At 49.1% G+C, this 17,075-nt stretch overlaps 1 protein-coding gene across 50 annotated transcripts in view; it reads right to left on the bottom strand.

Annotated features, from left to right (window-relative positions):
• Nucleotides 1-17,075, bottom strand: part of KDM2B (lysine demethylase 2B) — a 145,830-nt gene that overhangs the window by 26,802 nt on the left and 101,953 nt on the right. For 4 of the 50 annotated variants that reach the window (XM_084996132.1, XM_084996133.1, XM_084996134.1 and 1 more), the window contains exon 1: nt 9,942-10,153. The exons of the other annotated variants lie outside the window; for them this stretch is intronic. In XM_084996132.1, the coding sequence (XP_084852258.1) occupies nt 9,942-9,995 (54 nt within the window). In that variant the 5' untranslated portion in view covers nt 9,996-10,153. Of the gene's footprint in view, nt 1-9,941; nt 10,154-17,075 lie in introns of those variants that run through there. 50 annotated transcript variants of the gene reach the window in all.

The raw sequence follows: 17,075 nt of genomic DNA, 5'->3' as shown, positions 1-17,075 counted from the left end.
CCCACACCCCTCGGCTAATGCCTGCTCAGGCTGCAGGACCCAGTTTACACACTGCCTTCTTCTGGCTGCCCCCCTGCACCGGCCCTGTCACAGCATAACTGTCTGTTCTCTCATGGGTCTTCCCTTGCTGACAGGGAGCTCAGGAAGGCAGTTTTGGAGGGTGTCTGGTCACTGCTCTCTCCCTCCACAAACTGGCTGGCACATGGGACATGCTCAATAACCTAGATTCCTGGAGAAGGAGGCAGTAACTCTAAGGACCTGATTTCTGAGACTTCTGAATCCTTACCCTGGACTCAGGGACACAGAGACAGGGGGTGAACAGAAAGTGGTGCTCAATGCTCAACAGGGCACAAGCCCGCCGCACATCCTGCTCTGAGGTCCTTGCACCCTGCAAACCAGGATCTATGGTGGAGCTCAGAGGCCAGCCACTGCGACAGTGGCTACCAGAGACCTAGGATGGGAAGTGGGAAGGACCAGGATGGTAGGTAGAGTCTGTCTCATCTGAAGCACCCTTCTGAGTTTGCTGAAAAATGGTTCATCCCTCTGTCAGGGACCTAACACTCTCACCCCAAAACTAAATGCCAACTCAGCCAACCCAGCCTCTTTTTTTGGGGGGGCCTCACCTGCAGCACGAGAAGTTCCCAGGCCAGGGGTCAAACCCAGGCTACAGCAGTGACAATGCCAGATCCTTAACCTGCTACACCACCAGGGAACTCTTCCATCTCAGTCTTTTAATTTCAACTGCTTGTCTTACTTGGATCCCTAAATAAAATCCCACCCCTCGTTAGCTCCCAGGCCCAAAATGTGGTTACAAGGTACCACACAGTGCGGAGGGTCTTTTTACCAGCCCCCCCCCAAACAATACACACTTACAGCTCCCCCAAAACTACAGGGGCTGCTTAGAAACTTAAAACCACATCAGGTAGGACACAGTCCACGGTTCTCTGAGAATCAAGCCTCACTGCCACTGTTTTCCCGGCAGTGCAGCGGCCCCTGTGCAGAGCTGATGGTCCCAAACACCCTTTGGTATAGACACCTAGATGGATCCTTCCCCTCAAATTTATTTCCCAATAGCCAGCAGCATACCAGGAAACTGCAAACCCTCTGGTGGCCGGGGTGCTCATGTCAGGAAGTACTCGGAGCTCCAAAGAGGAAAGGAAACACTAGACCCAGCTCCGCTGACTCATGTTTCTCATCTGCCCCTGTCCTGACCCAGCTGCTCCCACAAGGACACACCACAAGACTCATTTGAGCCCACCCTCACCTCAGGGGTGACCCAGCCAGCAGCCCCATCACTGGGTGGGCTAAGGGGCTGACCCAACCAAGTTACTCCTCCTGCAGGCAGCGGAGGGCTTCTCGGCACCAGCCCTCACACCACAGCCCTCACACCACCACCCAGGGAACCCCGGGCTGCCCCCGAGTCATGCACACATGGCACCTTGAGAGAGAGATAAATGGGCCTATGCATCGCCTGCCAATTCAGGGCAGGTTTTGCTGCCAGGTAAGTAGTTAAAAAAAAAAAATCAGTTTTTTGGAAACTATTGATTTGAGAACAGCAGGTAAAAGAAGGCAGACCTGAAAACTAAGCAGCAAGGAGTGCTGAGTGGAAGCAGAGATGACAGGGACGATGACAGCGATGCAGGTGGACACCTGCTGAGTGCCTGCCCCGCTGGCTCGCGCTTTCCGTATGATATTACCTAATTTCCCAATAACAACCCTATGGGAGATGCCATTTTTTCAGATAAGGAAATTGGGGCTAGTGACCTATCCAAGGTCATGGAGCCAGCAGAGGATGTACATACCCCCAGCCTGCGTCTGAATACTATAAACTGCAGCAACATGCAGGTCAAGCGGGACGAGAGCCCCTGGAGCACACAGGAACTGACTCCCCAACCCGGAAGGGGTCCACAGCTAGTGCCCTGACGCCTGAGGAGGATGTGTGCGAACAGGAGGTGCAGAGAAGCACACCTCCTTCTAGAAGAATGCAGACCAGAGAGAGGTGTCTTCCTCTCTTCACAGCCCAGAAGACACTCTGATAAAAGAGCCCACGTCCTGGTAGCAACTCACTCCTCTAACCTCTGAAACATGGGCCAAGGGTGGGCGATTCAGGGCTTCGAGTCAGGTACAGAGAGGGCAGGGCAGTGCATGGTCCAACCTCCAAGGACAAAACCAGAGGCGAAGGGCTCACGGTCTCTGCTGGAGCCGGAGATGCTGAGGACCAGCTTCTCTGGGGAAAGATGGAAAGAAAATCTCCAGGAATCCAAATGTGTCTCTTGCCTCCCACTCAGGATCGTCAGGTATGAGCAGCCTCCGAGAAACTCTGACCTCGCTGGCCACTCAGAAGTTACAGAGTTGGGGCCAATCTGGCCAGAGTCACAGAGTCAGAGTATGTACTTGACTGTGAAACAAAGCCCACCTTTCCACATTTCCCAAAGTTCATTCTCAGCTGAAGAAGCAGTTTTGCTAACTATGGGAAAAAACAAATCCACCTGGATCTTTTTTTTTTCTTCTTTTTAGGGCCGCACCTGTGGCATGTGGAGGTTCCCAATCTACGGGTCTATTCGGAGCTGCAGTTGCCGGCCTACACCACAGCCACAGCCACACAGGATCTGAGACACATCGGCAAAACCAGATCCTCAACCTGCTGAACGAGGCCAGGGATTGAACCCACATCCTCATGGACACTATATTGGGTTCTTAACCCGCTGAGCCACAATGCTAACTCCCAAATCCACCTGGATCTTGATGGCAGCTGAGACATCCTGGAAAACAACAGCGCTCGGGGCAGACAACACTTCGAAGGAAGAGGTGTAAGGGTGGCTATTTCCAAAGGCCTTGATCCAGGCCCTCTCTGCCTGTCTGCTAAACAAGCTAGAAAAGCTGCTACCGCCTGCAGCTCCGAAAACCAGCCAGCCTTTAGAGGAAGTGGCACTGGCTAGCCGGTCTGGAGTTGACTGAGCAACACCTGAAATGCAGGACCCTCATAAAAGCCACTGAGAAAATCAACACTGAATAAAGACCTTGGAGGGTCTCTACTAGGGAAGATGAACAAGCCTCTCATTGTGTCATGAAGCTTCTGTCCTAACCTCTTTGGGTCAGGATATCTAAAGGTTCGCAAACCAACCATTAACCATCAATCCCACTCTATCCTACCTGTAACCTTGATTTGTTCAAGTTACCCAGAATGTCCCTCTGTTCATTTCCGCAGGAAACATTCTTCTCAGCAAAAGATTAAGAATGGCATCTACTACAAACCAGCCTCCCAAACCCTCAGCCTCCCAAACACTAAGGCCATTTGTTAATTTCTTCAGCCCAGAACCCATAGCCTCAGTTCCATCTGGTTAGGAAAATTGAGTCCACACTGCTCTCACACACAAATTTTAGTGTTCCAACACCCTTTCGTCATTAGCACCTCATAAGTATCATCCTTAAGAGGAACACTATTAAGGTAGTTTATTCGTTCATTCATTCATTCCACAAACATTCACTGAGTACCTCCTATCAGATGCTATTCTCCAGAATATTCATGGGTAGAACCTTGAATCCCTCATTTCTAAAATACTGGGATTTGGAGTTCCCGCTGTGGCCCAACGGGATCAGCGGTGTCTCTGAAGTGCCAGGATACAGGTTTGATCCCTAGCCCAGCACAGTGGGTTATAAAGGATCTGGCCTTGCCACAGCTGCAGCATAGATTGCAGCTGGGATCTGGTCCCTGGCCTGGGAACTCTGTATGCCGTGAGGTGGCCAGAAAAGAAAAAACAGTACTAGAATTAACATTACTAGATTAACATTACTAGATTAACCTGAATTAATGAAAAGACATCCCATGTTCATGGACTGAAAGACATCACTGTTAAGATGGCAGCACTCCACAAAGTGGTCTAAAGATTCAATGCAACCTCCATGAAAACCACAGCTGCCTTTTCTGAAAAAATCGAAAGGCTAATCCTAAAATCCACGTGGAAATGCCAAGGACCTGAAATAGCCAAAACAATCTTGAAAATAAAGAACAAAGTTAGAGGACTCACACTTCCTGACTTCAAACCTTAACTACAAATCTACAGTAAACAAGACAGTGTGGTACTGGCGTAAGGATGGACATACAGATCAATGTGCAAGAATTGAGAGTTCAGAAATAAAACCTCACAATATGTATGACCAACTCATTTTCAACAGGGCTATCAAGACAAATCAGTGGGTAGAAAGAACAGTCTTTTCAACAAATGTTGTGGGGACAAATGGATATCCACATGCAAAAAGATGAAGTTGGATCCTTACCTCACAATATATATGTAAATTAACCCCAAAATGCATAGAAGATCTAAAGGTAAGAGCTAAACCCACAAAATTCTCAGAAGAAAACATAAGGATAACCAGCATAACCATGGATGAAGCAGTGGTTTTTTGGATATGACACCAAAAGCACAGGAGACAAAAGAAAAGAAGATAAACTGGACTGTGAATTTTAAAACTTTTGTGCTTAAAGGGGCACCATCAAGTAAGAATAGTAAGGATAGGAGAACTCATTTGCAAATTGTACATCTGGTAAGAGGTTAGTATCCAGAATGTATAAAAAACTAACAACAAGAGAAGACAAATATTCCGTTTTTAAAATGGGCAAAGGATTTAAACATAATTCTCCATAAAAAATATATGTAAATGAGGGAGTTCCCATTGTGGCTCTGCAGAAATGAATCCTACTAGTATCCATTAGAATCTGGATTCCATCCCTGGCCTCGATCAGTGGGTGAAGGAGCCGGCGTTGCTGCGAGCTATGGAGTAGGCTGAAGACAGTGCTCAGATCCCCGACTGCTATGGCTGTGGCATAGGCCAGCAATTGCAGGTCCTATTTGACCGCTAGTCCAGGAACTTCCATATGCTGTGAGTGCAGCCCTAAGAAGCAAAAAAAAAAAAAAAATTTTAATTTAAAAATTAAAAAATTAAGAAATTAAAAAAAAAACATATAAACACACACACACACAAATGAGCAATAAGCACAGTAAAAAATGTTCAGCATCACTAGGCAACAGAGCCTGTAATCTGCAACAGAAACTCATTCATTAACCCCTCACACATCATCACCTACCTACCTGTTTTCTGGCTGTGAATTATGTGCAGACCCAATGCTATGTGCCAGGACTACACAGATGAGTAAGAAGTATTCCCTACTCTCAAAGGCACTACCATCTGGGGGGAGAAAGATGTGTTACTACATAAATGCATTGAAACACGCTGATGACAATATCAGAAGCTAACATCTATTGACGTAATCACTATTTTCAGTACTTGTATCAATACTCTATGAGATAGAAATTATCTTTATCTCCGTTTGGAAATAAGGAAACTGAGACACAGCAGTTAAGTAATCTATCCAGGGCCACAATGCCAATAAATGAGAAGCAAGATACAAACCTAGGCAGTGGCTCTAAAGAAATGCCTCATCTCACTGGGAAGGGAGGCAGTGGAAAGTGTCAGAGTCAGGGGGTGGTGACTAAACTGAATCTTTGAGGGAGGACAAGACGCTGCAGGCCAGGAGTAGGGGGTGGGGTCAGAAGATTCTAGGCAGAAGGAAGAGCAAGATAGAGATGTGAAACTAGAAGACACAAGGAACAGCTTGATATGGCTGCTGGAAAATGGCCCTAAACCTGCACGGCCCCATACACTACATGAGACAAATGATGGCCGCTGCAACAATAGTTCAAGGACTTTACACCCAGGAGCAACACAATTGTATTCTGGCAACACTGTGGGGAGTGAGCTTTTTGGGTGGTAGGCAAGATGAAAGACAGGGAGATGAGCTGAGACTGCTGCAGTGGTCCAGGCTGATTGTTAGAAAGGCATGAGCAGAAGCCACAGAAGGAATGAACAGAGGATGTTTTAGAAGCAGAGCTGGTCTGAAAGACCCAGGAGGCTGACTGCACGTGAGGCAGGCAAGCAGAAAGTCCTGGAAGATCTGGGGTTTCGGGCTTGAGCAACAGGAGAGCAAGGCGAGAGGAGAGAACACGACTCCACTGTGGACACATGGAAATCTGAAGGATCCACAGGACATCCAAGGAAGGGGGCCAGCAGCCCGGAGGGACTGGAGCTGAGACACACAGCTGGGAACCAGGATCGCATAGCGCTGAACTACTTAAGTCCATGAGGTTGTACACGGAGAACAGACAGAGTGAAAAGAGGGTGCTGGATAGGACCTTCGAAACTGAAAACATCCAAGGGCTCGGGACAAAGAGCAACCTGCTGAAGAATGGCTGAAAGGCAGGAAAAGCAGCAGGAGCTTGAGGCAGCACCAGAGCCAAGGAAAAGTTTCAAGGAGCAAGAGGGCTAGAGTTTCAACTGTCAAGAGGAGTCAGTGAGAAGAATGGTAAACGTGGCTGTGTGTTTTTACAATTCAGACTGTTCTGTTTCCCACCAAACTGCCCCTAACAGGAGCACACTGACACTCAGCCCCACAAAGGGTAGCCCCAGACCCCAAAGAACATGGAACTCCTCTGTCATGCTAACATTGCATTCTACTCTATAACAAATTTGTTTCAACATCACATCTGTTCCCAAATCTTCAAGCATAACGGACATCGCAGGAAAAGCTGGATTTTAGCTGTGCTGCAGGCCCTTTAAAACACACCTGCAGACTCCAGGGAGAGTCTGAGTTTGTTTATACACTGACAGTAAAGGAGCAGGAAAATAAAAACACAGAAGCTACCAGAAACCCAGGGGATGGGCCGACCTCTGGAGAATCTGAGGAAAGGTAAGGACCTTTTCCCCAGAAAAATGCATGTAGGCACAAAGTCATAAAACTTTCATATGTCACTTTGGGAAGGTTCAGGGATCCATATGAAAATTTGACTCTTTAAGCAGCTATAAACAGTAATACAATGGTTATTTCCACATAAATTTCTGAGACAGTCTTCACCATAATTTCCTAATTATTATTTTTAACAAATGAGCAATAGCCATTTTTAAAGAAAAAGAATAAAGCTATTTTCACTTCAGGAGTTTAAAAAAAAAAACAAAAACAGGAGTTCCCGTCGTGGTGCAGTGGTTAACGAATCAGACTAGGAACCATGAGGTTGTGGGTTCAGTCCCTGGCCTCGCTCAGTGGGTTAACAATCTGGCGTTGCCGTGAGCTGTGGTGTAGGTTGCAGACGCGGCTCTGATCCTGTGTTGCTGTGGCTCAGGCGTAGGCCGGCAGCTACAGCTCCGATTAGACCCCTAGCCTGGGAACCTCCATATGCCGCTAGAGCGGCCCAAGAAATGGCAAAAAGACAAAAAAAAAAAAAAAAAGATCAAGAATTCTCCTTACTGGAGTTCCCTTGTGGCACAGCCAGTTAAGAATCCAGTGCTGTCAGTAAAGCAGCCAGGGTCGCTGCTGTGGCATAGGTTTAATCCCCAGCCCAGAAATTTCCACATGCCATAGGAGCAGCGAAAAAAAAATTTTTTTTCCTTACTAACAGCCTTTCTTTTAGGGGCATCTCCTCAAACTAAATGGCAGAGCTGAAAAACTTTCCAATAAATTCTGTGCTGGAGAAGCAAAGGAGGTCCGTGGGAGACGGCCCAACCAAGGGTCTGCTCCCGTCCCATGGGCCCAACACGGGGAGCAAGGGAAACCCAGGCTGTTGTGGGGCAGAAAGGCTAGCCCAGCAGTTCAGGCATAAGGAAGATTGATGCGGCCCAGGACTAGACACCATTCTCAGGTGGGGATGAGGAAGTGCACAGACTTTTAAGGTAGAGCAGGTAAAATCCTAACGGGGGGTGAGGGGCTAGGCCCAGCTGCAGGGACAGACCAAGCAACAGTCCCTTCCCACCAGGTTCTCTGCTACAGCCTATCATGCAGCAGGTGGCTGAGCATACCTGCAGGCCTATCCTCCAAGACTTTCACTCCTCCTTGAAGGAGACTTATTTAGAGAAAAGTGTGGTCTAGAGCCTACAAGGGGACTCCACAGACACAGAGGCCTTAGAGCTTGCCACTCTTTCTCAGACCCAAAAAATCCTGGAGCTGAGAAAAGGTGAGGAAAAGCCAGGGGAGGCAACCAGCAGTAAGCCCACAGCCTGAAGGGTTAGCACATGCAGAGTCTGTGGCTGACAGCCCCCAACCTCTCTCCTGGGGCTATAAGGAAAACCTGCTGCCCACTGACCTGGCTTAGAGGTCATCCCCTTCAACACACCTGAGTGGAAAAATCATCTTAAAGTGAACATGGCAACCTGGAGAACTTCTGTTGCTAACCACTCCAAAAGTGCCACCATCGGGTGATTGATGCAAGGAGGAGGGAAAAGATCTGGCTATAGGGAGGATGGGTCCTCTCGTGATGGAAGTCTCTCTCAGGAGTGGCAGTGCATGAAATGGGTTAAGCCCAGAGACATACAGAGCCTTGTCTGAAGTAGTGTCAAAGATTATATGGACTATGGGCCATAGGGTGTGGCCAGATTAATAAACCAACACAAAACAGGTAACAAAGCCTCTCCCCAGAAACACCAAAGTGCAATCAACACTGAATACAAATGTCATGAATGACCAGATGCAGAAAGGGTATACACTGTTGGCAGGAGTTGGGCAGATCCAAACTGAACTGAGGATTCTCAGACCAAGAGTTGGGGTAGAAACTAGTAAGCAGCAAGAAATGAGAACCATTCACACACTGTGCTACTGACTTGATGAAAGTTCCAAGCCAAAACCACTTGGGCTGTCTCTGAGTTCATCCAATCCGTAAGATGAGTGAGATTCAGCAACACCTCATAAGATACATAAGCCTGAAAAATATCCAACAAAACTTAGAAAATACAATTAAACCTTGTCTCTGTTAAAATAAAACAACTTAGTAATATGCCTGTTATTACTTAAGTGCAGTATATATATATAGCACTTCCTCTACCACGCCTGATGGAAGGAGAAAACGTTCCTACCTCTCAGCCTGAACATTCCAAAACATCTTCATTCCACTGAGGAAATGCACTCAGGATTATAAGTAAGCATCTTATTCATCTAGTCCCATGCCCACATGATAACCCGTCCAACGCTTAATTCCTCGGACAAGTCTACCTAGCCCGCGTCCTCCTCCTACTTCGTAAAACCTCAACTTTCTTCCCCCGCTTCTTAAACATGATTCTTCCCGGAGTAAATTCACGCTATAAACACACCCAGGGCTTTGTTTTACACACAGATTTCAACCCCCCTGGTCCCAAGAGAGGTTGCTTTCCCTTCTAGCTCCAACCGAGGCCAAATACTGCCATCTGGGGTCACCGCTTCCTCTCGCCGCCGCCGCCGCGGCGGAGCGAACTCGCTGGGTTCCGGATTCCCCGCGCCGGCCTGAGCCTCGCACCCCTTCCTGTCTTGGTTTGCCCACGGCGGACGGCGGGCGCGCGGCGCCCAGACAAAAGCTCGGGCCGTAGGGCCCACGGACCCTGGGCTGCGCACCCTCCGGGCCGCGGGCGTCCTCCAACCCAGAGGCCGAGGGTCCCGGTGCAACTTTGCAAACAGAAAGGAAGGAGGCGCCGGCGCCCGCAGGTCCGGGTGCGCCCGCGGCGGCCGGCACGCGCGTGGGCCGCAGGCGAGGACGCGAGGGGAAGACGAGGCGCGCCGGCCGCCCGCGCCGGCGCCCGCAACTTGCCCGCGGGCCGTGGCCCGCGCCCGGTAGGGCGCGCCCGACGGCGAGGCCCACATTGTCCCCGCGGCACGGCCGGCCACCCTCGCGCACAGACGCTCGCACACGCCCCCTGCCCCGGCCGGCTGCGGGGCCCGCGGCGCCCAGGCAGCCGCCGGCCTGCCGCGCTTCTCCACGCCCCGCTCGGGCCCGGCCCTGGCAGCCCCGCCGGCGACGGCTGCAAAACTTTCTCCTCATCGTGGCGGCGGCGGCGTCGCGGCCGCCCGGGGCGCGTCAGTCGGTCGTTCCGGAGCTCCGGCGGGCGGGCGGCGGGTCCCTCCCTCAGCCCCACCCCGGGCCGCCGACCTGGTCCGGCTCCGATTCATAGTCGTCGTCCTCGGCGCTCACGGACATGGCCATGGCTCATGGTGGGCCCAGGCTCGCGCGCGCTGACATGGCTGGAGCGGCGCCGCCGCCGCCGCCGCCGCCCGCCCGGAGCAGGCTCGGCTCGCCCTGGCTCGGGCTCGGGCTCCCGCTGCCGCGAGGAGGGAGCCGCGCCGCGCGCCTAGCACGCCCGCGCGGGAGGGGGCGGAGAGGGGCCGGCGCGGGGGAGGGCCAGGGCGCTCATGCATATGCATGAGGCGAGCCAGGAAGGGGCTGGCCCCCCGGGCCCGCGGGCCAATGGCGCGGCCGCGGTGCTCGGGCCGCACACAAAGGGAGCCCGGCCTGCGGTGACACGGGGGCGGACCCGCCGAGGGCCGCCCCTCTCGGCTAGCGCGCGGGGACTGGGGCTGCGTGGAGGCGTGCCCCGCGCCCCACCCGACCGGCGCGCGGCGGGATGCACATGGGTGGCTGCACGCCGCTATTCGAACAGGAAATGCACACCCGATGTGGGGTGGGGTCTTTTGTGTGGTCCTGCGGGGGCTCTCGTAAGAGCCCCGGGGTGCAAGGACCACAGGGAGCGGCCCTTCATGCGACACCAGGCCCGGGTCCCAGGGCCCCCAGCGGCGGACACACGGGCTTTCGGGTTTGCAGAAGCTTTGGGAACAGGACCTGATATGTCTGAGAACCCGGGAGTCCTGGCCCCCTACAAGACCGCTGTCCTGGGCATGGTCTGAGGGGACCGTTCCCTAGGAAACAGGCAGTGGAGTTGGGCTGGTTCCCTGACGTTGCCCTGTCTACCCTCAGACTTGTCCTTCCAGGTCGCGAGGGAGTCAGCGTAAAATGTGGGGTACTGGCGGGATTTCTGATCGAGCTGCCTGATTTGGAAGCTGCCAGACAACACCTTAAGTGCACTCTGCCCTGAGGTGGGTGTCCCACTCTCTTGGAGAGAATTCCCCCCTTCTTAAGGTGTCTAGGGGTCAGTCTCCAGGGGGTGAGGGCAGGCCAGAACCCAGTCTCCTAGGAGACTGGCAGTGGCTGAGGCTGGCCCAAAGGTGTGGGATTCTAAATTCTTAAACTGGAAACATTCCTAATGCTTACTCCTAAGGCAGCCCACTCTTGCATAAAACTGTTACTGGAAATCCAGGTTGAGACTGATTTTTAAAAAGTCTAGGGGGCACTTAATACCAGCAACCCTCCTTACACTGAAGGAAGAGCTCAGTGACCATTAGCTAGAGTGATCAATGCTATTATAAGCATCAAAACCACAGCTAAACTCAAGCAAAGGAGCAGGGTGACTTAGGCTGGCAGCTAGCATACCATCACCCAACTAGGAAGGGCCAAGGTGACACTAAACATGCATGCACGCACCAGCTCAGTTTCTTCATCTGCAAAATGGAAAGGTTTGCCCAACCATGGGACGGGATAGCTTCGGTGAAGAGATCAGAGGCTTTCCCAAGAAAAAGCTCATTAGCCGTGAAATCTGGTGACCAGTTCTGCAGTGTCGTCCAATTGTTATTCATGCCCAGGCCACTGGCCATGAAATCCACTTTGAGAACAGAAGGGACCCACAGGCAGGTCATGGCCTGGGCTTTCAAGGAAGGCAGAATGTGTGGTGGACATAAAACTCAGGAGGCTACTAACAGGGAGTAGGCAAGAGTGAATAAACAGGGATGTCAATTTTACTGAGTGGATTTTAAAGTCTCCCTGAAATTTATTTACCTACTGATACTATGGGGGGAAAAAATCCCAGAAGACTTTCTCTTTATAGAAACATACCTGTTCTGAGTTTGCTTTCTCTCTTCTTACATTTTTCACTCAAGGTTGACAACAAAACAATAAGGAAAAGAATACTCTCTCCTCCACCTCAGTCCATTCCCAAAAGTCTCAGCCTTTATAAAACTACCTTGTCTGAAGTCTGTATTTGATGTATCTGCTGACCTCTTAGGGGCCACTCTACCCAGTAGGAAGTCCCTTAAAGAAAGAGGAGGGGCTGAAAAAATGCTAGTCATAATTTTGCTTCACCGTAATTGGTCAGAACTGCAAGGGTACAGAGATACACAAATAACCTAATATATCAAGAGGGAGGTATGGAAACAGGATGTTTTCTCAAAGGTTTTTCTCATTACACATCAGGAGTGCAATTATTTAGACCTGTCTTTGGGCTGACTGCTTTTGGGAGTTCTCAAACGCTCACTTCTATATTTAAGGAAGTAAAAAGGCAGTTTTCATTTGTCATGGGTCAAAGAAGAGAAAGGGAAAGTGTTGATGAACAGAAGCTCACACAAAACTTCCTTCCTTCCGTCACATCATTTCTGAGCTAGAAGGGGCCTCACCAGCCCCCTCTCACTTCAAAGGTAAGGAAGCCGAGGCCCAAAGAAAATTAGGAAATAGGTCCGAAGCGCAGAAGGATCACTTATTCAACACCATCAAGAGACCTCCTCCAGGGCTCAGGCAATAAGAGCAGCTAATGTTTAGGAAGCATGACTGAAAGGCTAGCCCCTGCTGAAGTGTGGTATAGATGTCTCATTAATTCTTTTGGACAGGCCTGTGAGGTATGTTCCATTGTTCATCCATTTTGCAGTTGAGGAAACGGAGGTACACGACTGCTAGGTAATCAAAGGACCTGGATCTGAAGCTGTAGGCAGCTGGAGCCTGCAGCCTGGGCTGTTAATCACCCTACACCAATGCCACACACCAGAGACAAGAGAGGAGGACGCCAAGAGAGACGTGAGTGATAATTCAAGTGAAACAGTCAAGACTTAGGCAGAAAAGAAATGAACTGCCCCTTACTAAAATTTTGCAAATTCTGTGTTCTCAGTTCAAATCCAATTTCAGGACAGGTAGATATGGTTTTGGTAACCAGACTGCTGTCTGATGGTTCCGTGGGGGCTGACTGTATAGGAGGAAACCAAGACTAAGACATAACAACATAACAATCTGATGGGTTCTCTCCAAACCCTAACAAGGCACCTGCCAGTGGCCACTATCCTAATACCTCTTAAAAATTCCTCTTTCCACACTTGCAAAGAGCTTCTTAACCTCTCTACTCCCTTGATCAAGCTTCCTTTGGCTAGGAATTCCCATTGTGGCAGAGTGGAAACGAATCCAACTGAGAACCACAGGTGGCAGGTTCAATCCCTGGCCTCTGGGGCCTCGCTCGGTGGGTTAGGGACCCAGCATTGCTGTGAGCTGTGGTGTAGGTTGCAGACGAGGCTCCCGCGTTGCTGTGGTTGTGGCATAGGTCAGGTGCTACAGCTCCAATTAGACCCCAGCCTTGGAACTTCCATAGGGTGCAGGTATGGCCCTAAAAAGCAAAAAACAAACAAACAGAAATCTTCCTTTGGCTAACCGGTACACACCGCTATTCAACATCCAAACATTTGTTTTACATTAATAGTGTGCTGGACTGTACATAAAATACATTATGCTGGAGCTCCTGCCTGCTGTGGCACAATGTGATCACTGACATCTTGGGAGCACTTGCATACAGGTTAGATCCCCACCAGGCACAATGGGTTAGGGATCTGGTGTTGCCACAGTTGTGGCTTAGGTTGAGACTGCAGCTCGGATCTGATCCCTGGCCTGGGAGCTCCATATGCCAAGGGGCGGCCAAAAAACTAAAAATAAAAATTTTTTAAATAAAATAAAATAACATGCATTATGCCAACGCTTGCCCGTGAGAATTGCCACCTTAAAATTTAGCATTTACTTTGTGCCTTAGGCTCATCCTTTTTCCCCTCTGACTGACCCTAAGAACTGAACGGTCTCTTGGCTCCACTTAGCCAAGGTGTACATTCTTAGAAAGAGTTCCCCAAAGCTGATGCCACCAGGGCAGTTGGTGCTTGCCCTGAGCCAGGAGGACCCAGAACTTTCACCAAGTGCTGAGGAAATTAACAAAAACAGATGGAAGCCGAGTCCATTTGGGTCACCATTGTCAGCTACTTCGCTGTTTTCTCTGTGAGTGTCATTTAATTTTCTGGTCTGCCTATCAGATCATGAGACACTGGGAATGACCCCAGTCTAACCAGAGGTTGTGCCTGGACTTAGTCACCTCAGAGCATCCCAGGGCAGCGACAGGCAGTAACTTACGGTAAAAGGAAAGAAGAGCCATCCTCTCCAGGACTCTCCATCTTCCCCTCCAGGAACAGGGAGGGAAAAGGACAGACTGGATAAGTGCCCCCTGGACTCTGGGCTCCCTAGGGGAGGTGGTCTCTGGCATGTGGCCCTTTTCCTTGTGCCCATATCACAGAGGGCATGGCTAAGGCTTGGGAACATGATTTTCCAGAGGGTCAGGTCAGGCAAAGAGAATGAAATCTGTGTGTCCAGACTGGTAACTGGCTGGCATACCCCTGAACTAAGGGAGACCACTTGTAAACGTGCCCCTAAGGAGGGAACAGAATTGACAGGAAGGGCTGCTTTCAAACACACAAAATAATGTTTAACAAGCAATAGCAAATGCATGCTTCAGTTATTTTACTATTATTTTACCATTTGTCTCTCTGTTTTTCAATAGTTTTCTCCCCGTTAACAGCAAAAGGAGGAGGTCTTTTAAAGAGTTTTTGTCCAGTTTTGTTGTTGTTCATTTGTTTTTTGCTTTCTTTGGCTGCACTCGAGACATGTGGAAATTCAGTCCAGGCCAGGGACTGAACCTGTGCTGCAGTTGCAGCCTGCACCATAGCTATTGTGGCAACGCCGATCTTTAACCCACTGCACTATAAGGTTAACTTCTGAAGAGTTATTTTTCTAATAAAGCATAAATAAGAGGAATGTTTGCAGCTTTCTAATAAAGCATAGATAAGAGGAATGTTTGTCACCTAAGAATTTTGAGCTAATTCCAGGGTTGCCTGGATATGGTTCAAAGAGGGACTGAATGACAGACCAAAGGCTGCAGTGGTTCCTGCTAAGGAAATTACCATTGTTATTTAATTGCTTTATATTTTCTCCCTGGAGAATCATTCCACAAACATTTAAAACCCACACAGGAGTTACCACTGTGGCATGGTGGGTTAAGAACCTGACTGCAGTAGCTTAGGTCGCTGCAGAGGCCCAGGTTCAATCCCTGGCCCGGTGCAGTGGGTTAAGAATCTGGTGCTGCTGTAGTTGTCACTCAGACTTGATCCCTGGCCTGGGAACTTCCATATGCCCCAGGTGCGGCCATAAAACATAAAATTTAATTTAATAAAAATTTTAAAAAAATAAAATGCACATGTATCTGTCATATGGGTCCTTTAAAGAAACTGAGCTTTCTGTTAAATTGGGCTCCTCTCCTGATACTGTCTCTCTACATTACCAAGATCAACCAATAAATATTTATGTACACCAGCATATTTGTGACTGTGCACGGGATTTTCTTTTTTTTCTTTTTAGGGCTGTATCCAAGGCATATGGGTACAATCCTACTACCCACCCTAGAAAACAGGGGCTAAAAATATATAAAATGCCAGCATAATTCAGGTCTACCACCAGGACTTCTATAATTTAAATGTATTTTCCTTGACAAAACCAAATCTCCCTGCCTGGTTTCCTTCCTAACCAGAACACCCATCACAGTGTCTATCCCACCACCCTCTGAGGAAAGATCTTGGAGAATCAGGTTATAAAGACCCAAAAGCAAAGACCAAATCCAAAGCTTACTCAAAATGGGATGGTGAAACAGATATATCGTAAAGAGGCAAAGAGGGAGTTCCCGTCGTGGCGCAGTGGTTAACGAATCCGACTAGGAACCATGAGATTGCGGGTTCGATCCCTGGCCTTGCTCAGTGGGTTAACAATCCGGCGTTGCCGTGAGCTGTGGTGTAGGTTGCAGACACGGCTCGGATTCTGAGTTGCTGCGGCTCTGGCGTAGGCCGGTGGCTACAGCTCCGATTGGACCCCTAGCCTGGGAACCTCCATATGCCGCAGGAGTGGCCCAAGAAATAGCTAAAAAGACAAAAAAAAAAAAAAAGGCAAAGAGGAGTAAAATCATCAGCTCTGTTCACAACAGTCAAAAGGTAAAAACAACTCAAATTATGTCCATCAATAAATAGGTAGACAAAATGTGATCTGCCAGTTTGGTGGAATATTATTCAGCCATAAAAAAGGAATGAAGTACTGGCATAAGCTACAATGTGATGACTCCTGAAGACATGATGCTGAGTGAAACCAGCCAAATACAAAAGGCCATACATTGTGATTCCATTTATATAAAATATCCAGACAGGTAAATCCATAGGGACAGAAGGTAGCTTAGTGGTTGTCAGGGGCTGGGTGGAAGGAGGGGGAGTGGGGAGAGACTGGTAATGGCTATGGGGTTTCTTTTGGGAGTGATGAAAATATCTTAGAATTTAGACAGAGGTGATGCTTGCACATTGTAAATATACTAAATGCCACTGAATTGGTGCTTGAAAATGGTTAATTTTATATTAAGTGAATTTTACTTTGATTTTAAAAAGCATATAAAGGGGAGTTCCTGCTGTGGTACAGTGTAAGGATCCGGTGTTGCTACAGCTGTGGGGTAGTTCCCAGCTATGGCTTGGATTAAGTCCCTGGCCTGGGAACTTTAATATGCCACAGGTGTAGCCATAACCATCATTTAAGAGTGATCTTGGTTCCTATTCTTGAAAGGTAACCTGGTTAGGAAATGTAAGCCCTAAACCCTGGCTCAGACTGAAAGCAAGCAAACCAAAGCGATTGTTGAATCACCTCTTAAATGAGCTACTAAATAACAGTCACTGTGGGGGTCTGATAGGCTCTGAAAGCCTTTCACTTAGAGACTCCTGACAAATGCAAATACACAAAGGTTCGTATGGTTGGGAGTGGGGATGGGACATGGACACACACACTCTCTATGTATATATATACATATATATATACACACACACACATATACCCCTGCTATTGGACTCTCTTCATCAACATTCTTGCTTTTCTTTAAAAATGGTTCATCTCTGGAGTTCCCATTGTGGATCAGGGGTAACAAACCCAACTAATAATATCCATGAGATTTGATCCCCGGCCTTGCTCAGTGAGTTAAGAATGCCGTGAGCTGTGGAACAGGTTGAAGACTCAGTTTGGATCCTGCATTGCTACTGCTGTGGCTTATGGCGCAGGCAGATTCAACCCCTAGCCTGGGAACTT

Source organism: Sus scrofa, chromosome 14 (genome assembly GCF_054392235.1).
Source record: "Sus scrofa isolate SSC_HxYL_T2T_F1_AM1 chromosome 14, Sscrofa_HxYL_maternal_Yorkshire_Landrace_v2.0, whole genome shotgun sequence".
Taxonomy (NCBI): Eukaryota; Metazoa; Chordata; class Mammalia; order Artiodactyla; family Suidae; genus Sus; species Sus scrofa.
This window is presented reverse-complemented; position numbering and strand designations above follow the sequence as displayed.